This window comes from Puma concolor, chromosome E2, assembly GCF_028749965.1.
Source record: "Puma concolor isolate L17-30 chromosome E2, mPumCon1.1.hap2, whole genome shotgun sequence".
NCBI classification, from domain to species: domain Eukaryota; kingdom Metazoa; phylum Chordata; class Mammalia; order Carnivora; family Felidae; genus Puma; species Puma concolor.
Genome location: NC_141681.1, coordinates 56906295 through 56912013, shown reverse-complemented (window position 1 = coordinate 56912013; position 5719 = coordinate 56906295). Strand labels below are relative to the sequence as shown.

The 5719-nt window shown below is 49.6% G+C and overlaps 1 protein-coding gene across 1 annotated transcript; it reads right to left on the bottom strand.

The window, feature by feature from the left end:
- Positions 1–2432: 2432 nt before the first annotated feature.
- Positions 2433–4760, bottom strand: LOC112851131 (protein FRG2-like-1). The gene is given in 5 exon segments (XM_025914677.2): positions 2433–3513; positions 3516–3637; positions 3884–3964; positions 4187–4264; positions 4545–4760. Coding segments are annotated over 5 exon segments (897 nt in total). The 5' UTR covers positions 4726–4760; the 3' UTR covers positions 2433–3078.
- Between the last annotated feature and the right edge of the window lie 959 nt (positions 4761–5719).

Genomic DNA, 5719 nt, shown 5'->3' with positions numbered 1-5719 from the left:
TGAGAGATGCTAATTTGGAACTTATAATTCGTTTTTAGCAAGTAGAAACTGGGAGGAAGAAAAGCTTTTCAATATTCTCAGTTTCCCAAACCTGTGCTCTCACTGGAGTTCCGGATGAAATGATTATTTCTTCAGGAAGGGGAGGTTGCAGAATCATAAACCCAGACCTTAAGATCTGGCTGCCTCCCTCCTGCATGTACTGACTGCATGACCTTCACACTGAGCCAACTGTTCTAACAGGAAGGAGTGAGTGTATTTTTGATTTCCATTTAATAGGCAGAGTCTGCAATGAAAATAAGCTTTTTGTTTGTTAACATGCAGTTGTACTTTTCATTGGACCTTTACCTTATTATAGGATGTGAAAAGTAAATCAATTTCTTACCTTTGTGATAGTAATATCAAGTAATATCAACTACCAAACCCCAAGTATTAATGATGTCATCCCCAATTTCTTATTGTTTATTAGCCTCATATACTTTGGTCTATTTTTGAATTCTTATCTCTACTCATCTATCAGTCTTATTTAAGAAACATGTTTCATAGAGCTGCCTATCCATTTTTTCTTTTTTCTTTGGTTTTCAGAATACTTAAAAATGAGATCTACCCTATAATGGATTTTTAAAAATGTTTGTTTTTGAGAGAGAGGGGCAGAGCATGAGCTGCGGAGGGGCAGAGAGAGAGGGGGACAGAAGATCTGAAGTGGGCTCCTTGCTGACAGCAAAGAGCCCAATGCAGACTCAAATTCATGAACTATGAGATCATGACCTGAGCCAAAGTCAGACGCTTAACTAAGTCACCAGACGCACCCCTCTTTATTTTTTAATTTAAATTTTAGGGGCGCCTGGGTGGCGCAGTCGGTTAAGCGTCCGACTTCAGCCAGGTCACGATCTCGCGGTCCGTGAGTTCGAGCCCCGCGTCAGGCTCTGGGCTGATGGCTCAGAGCCTGGAGCCTGTGTCCGATTCTGTGTCTCCCTCTCTCTCTGCCCCTCCCCCGTTCATGCTGTCTCTCTCTGTCCCAAAAATAAATTTAAAAAAAAACGTTGAAAAAAATTTTTTTAAATTTTAGTTAACGTAAGTGTAGTCTTGGCTTCAAGAGTAGAACCCAGTGACTCATCTCTTACACATAACACCCAGTGCTCATCCCAAAAAGTGCCCTCCTTCATGCCCATCACCCAAAACTCATTCCCCCCACACACCCCTTCTCCAGCAACCCTCAGTTTGTTCTCTGTACTTAAGAGTCCCTTATGGTTTGCCTCCCTCTTGGTTTTTATCTTAATTTCCCTTCCTTTCCCCTAGTTCATCTGTTGAGTTTCTCAAATTCCACGTGAGTGAAATCATGTTTGTTTTTCTCTCATTTATGTTGCTTGGCATAATACACTCTAGTTCCATCCACATTGTGTCAAACGGCAAGATTTCATTCTTCTTGATTGCCGAGTAGTACTCCATTGCATATATATACCACTTCTTTATCCTTCATCAGTCAATGGACATTTGGGCTCTTTCCATAATTTGGCTATTGTCCATAGTGCTGCTCTAAACATTGGGGTGCATGTCCACTTGCCCCACTCTTAATGGATTTTTAAGTGTACAAATACATTGAGGACTATATGTGCAATGTTGTACAGGAGATCTCTGGAGCTCTTGCTTAACTAAAAGTTTACTCTCATCTTTTTTTCTTTTGCAGAGTTTTCTTGCATATTTTTATTTGTATTTTCAGCTGTAGGGATTTTTTTTTTTTTTTTGTAATAACATGCTTGGATTCAATAAGGAACTGGTGGTATCTGTTTCAGAAACAAATTAAATTTATAAATTAGCTTAGGGACAATTGATGTTTGATAATATGAAGTTTTTCTATCTAAGAACAATGATGTGATTTTATATTTGTTTATGTCTACTTTCATATGTTTCTGAAATCTTATATGGTTTCTCATATACACTTGATACATTTTTATTGGATTTATTCCCAGGTGTTCTGTTTTTTATTTTGTTTTGTTGTATTATTTTATTATTTAAAAATTTTATTTTTCATCCTTTGGTAATTGCACCTCCAATCCCCAAATGTAACTTGCCAATTGTAATTTTTTGTACACATGCAGGCACTTGTTTTGTATAATTTGAAGCCAGGGCATGGGTTCAAACTGATTTATAATATATTATAATTGAATTGCCCCATTCAGTGGGATAATTGACTGCTATCCCCGTCCTACAATAAGAGCTGCTAGGTGTAGGAAAGTCAAGGTGGAAATGCAGTAGAGGTGAAAAGAAAACAGCCTCCTTCCTAACCCTCACTTGCCATAAAACAAACTCCATCTAGATAAATATGAAATTATCTAAGACCTACAATCCATGAGCAGCATTTTTATTTTATCGCTGTTATGTAGAAATTAGGAACCAAAGGACAAGACAATACGGGAAAAGGTTTATTTTGCTTACATAAAATTCTGCACATTTATAGATGAAAGACTACATGATCCCAGTGTAAAATACAAATTGGAAAGTACATAAAATATATATAAAATGACAGCATCTATCTTGGATTTAATATCCTCTCATAAATAGGATAACTTGAAATCTGCAAAATAGAAGAAAATTTAAAATTTGGCATATGAGCCAGCTGTGAGAATAAGCACATACGGTCAATAACACTAATGTATCTTGAACCAGGTTTCATATAGAGTAACTGAAAAGCGAAGGACAAACCGACATGGTGACTTCACCAAACTGAACAGTACAACCATCCCTCCACATAGATGCTCCCCCAGGCCTGTGGCTTCAGTCCTCCAAGACTGGAGGCAGGGGACCCAAGACTTAGCGCCTTTTCGGATCAAAGGGGAGGAGAGAAGTATGTTTACTTGGCGAGACGTTGGCAACAACAGAGGAATTACAGCCCGATACCTGTTCTCATCATGAAATAATGCTGGGCCGTCCTAAGACCCTCAAAACACACTACAGTGCCTAACACGAAATCGGACACGAGCTCGTCAGCTCCGCACTCGGTGTTCGCAGTGCCTTTGCTCCGAGCGCCCCAAGTCTGACACGCGCGGTACCCGCAGTGTGCGCGGTAGCAGGGCCTTGGTCTCACCCCTGGGGCTGCGCGCGCAGCTCTGCGGCAGCGCGGGTGCCTTCCCCAGCGCGGGCGGCCTCGCTCCCGACCCCGGGAGGGGAGGCCCCGTGTCCCTCGCGGGGGGAGCCCCGGGCTTCTCCTGTATCCCCAGCTGGAGCCCGGGGGCCCGGCGGCGGGGCTGGGACGAGCCAGCTCTCTGCAGGGAAGACGTAGGCCGCCTGGTTGGCCATGGTGTAGACGGTCTGCAAGGCCGCGCACAGAGGCGCCCAGAGCCGCCCGAGCCCCGAGCGCTGCTCCCAGGTCAGCGGGGAACGCTCCCGCTGCTCCCACGCCCCAGCCACGTCCTGACGGACGGCCTCGGACAGGGCGCGCACGGCGGTCACCAGCCTCTTCCGAAGTGGGGGCGGCCGGTCTCCCGGGGACCTGCACCTGCTCCGCCGGCCGCGCCCGGCGCCCCGCGTCTCCTGCGCTGGGCACCCGCGGTCTCCTCGCTCTCGCTGCCCTGGCCCGAGTCCGGCGTCGTCCGCTTCCTCTTTCCCGGAGTCACACTGCGCTCACCCGCTGGAGAGGCCCCTGCGGAGGCAGCACGTGGCCGGGCGCCCCGCCAGCTGGATTCCCGGGGACCCCACCCCCTCGGGTGAACCTCCTGCCCGGGCTCTGGGACCAGGCGAGGCCAGGCCCGGCACGGGTACCCCAGAGCTCCCTGGATTCCAGGGCCTCCTCACCCGAGTCAGCCCCTCAACAACCCTCTGTGCCCACGCCCCGCGTGCTTGACCTGCCTTCCTCTCCGCGCACCTCCGCCCCAAAGCAAGATCCTACCTGCTGCCGGGGGGCAGGTGCTGTCGCTGGAAGTGACTTGCCTCTTGCCGGAGCCCTCCCAACTGGAGCAGCCTTCCGATTCTGTGGACAAGGCCAGAGGTTTCGTGACCGCCTCGGGCCGACACCCTCGCGGCCCTAATCCGTCCTGCACACGCGAGGACCGGGGCTGGCAGCCAAGGCCAGGTTCCCAGCTCTTCCTAGAGCCCAGGATGTGCGAGGGTGCCACCGAGCTCCAGTTCCCTGACCGGGGAGACTGAGCCGCCCCACGTCCTGTGCCCCCTCCGCAGCAAAACCAGCTCTCACCTGATCCGGAAATGCAGCTGTCCCTTTTGGGCTCACTTTCCCTGGGATCCTCCTCCTCCTCTGTCTTGGGCTCTGACCCTGGCGGAAAAGAGGCCGTTTGCGCGAGTGGCCTCTCTCGAGGCCCGCAGAACCCTCTAGTCCATCCCAGACCCCGATTTGTGGACGGTTCTCTCAACAGAGACTGTTCAGCCAGGGTCCGAGGTGAACCTGGACCTGAGCAAGTTGGTCCCAGGGGATCAATGCCCCGTTTCTCAAAGCCTCCCCGGAGCTGGGTGATGTTCCTACCACCGATTTCCGAATACAACCCTGACCCCCACCCCTCCTTCCAGCCCCCACACACAACCCACCCGACTCCTACCTCGCCTTTGGGTGCGGCTCTCTCTCAACGGCGACAGTAACGTCTCCTCTTTCCCTTCCAGTGCTTTCTCCTCCACATCTGAGCCGCTTTCTGGGAACGAGTTCTGGTGGCAGGGCGGCCGGTCAGTGGGGTGTCGCACGGATGAGCTGCGGGGCTCTGAGCCTTCAGTTCCAGAGTCCATCTGGAAGCCCCCGGGGACGGCCTTCACCCTGCACCGCCCGGTCTCCCAAGTGCAGACCGCCCGCTGGCACCTGCCTTTTCTAGGCGCCCTCGCAGGGCGTGGCTCGCTCCTATTGGCTGGAAAAATTCCGCCTTCCCGCCGCTCGGGAACCTGGGCTCTCGCGAGAGATGGAACGTGGCCGCTTGTGCTTCCTGTGGGGGGCCCCCCCGCTCAGCCGAGGGGAGCCTTTTGCAGGGGCCTGTGGTGGTGACAAAAAGCGGGACAACAAAGCCAGGGGGCAGAGGGACTGGAAGGCTGGGGACCCCTCCCTCTCTTACTTCTGGCCCAACTCCCACCCACCACTAGTTAAGACCCTGCTGGATTCGAGTTCCTTCTTCCCAGGAGTACAGGGATTAGGTAGGTTTATCAGAGAGATTTCTTCCATATCGCTGGAAAACATGTATTGTCAGTATTCTTCTCACTGATAATTTCGTTCTGAGTAAGTCACAGGAAAATCGGACTTTAAAAAAATGTCCACCAGACCCCTCTGATGCAAAGGGCGTACTTCTCTCCTGTGTTTCCGTTCTTGGCCAAAGAGAGCGGGAACTCTGCCTGGACCTTTAAGGACTGGGTGTCACTGTAGGAACATCGACAAGTCAATCTTACCTATGAGTACATCTGACAAATAGCACATGTTTATATAAAAGTGAAACCAGCAATGAACTAAAAATAATTCACGGTGAAGATAGTTCACCAATATTGATTTATTTTCATTAAAGGTTTTTAAGCCTTTTTAATAGTTTATTTATTTTGAGAGAGAGAATGCACGTGCAAGTGGGGGGAGGGGCAGAGAGAATCCCAAGCAGGCTCCTCACTCACAGTGCTCAGCACCATGTGGGTCTTCAACCCACCAACCCTGAGATCAAGACCTGAGCTTCACTGTCTGAGCCACTCAAGCGCCCTCATTAAAGGTTTTAATATGGAAATTTCAAGCATTCACACAATTAAAGAAAAT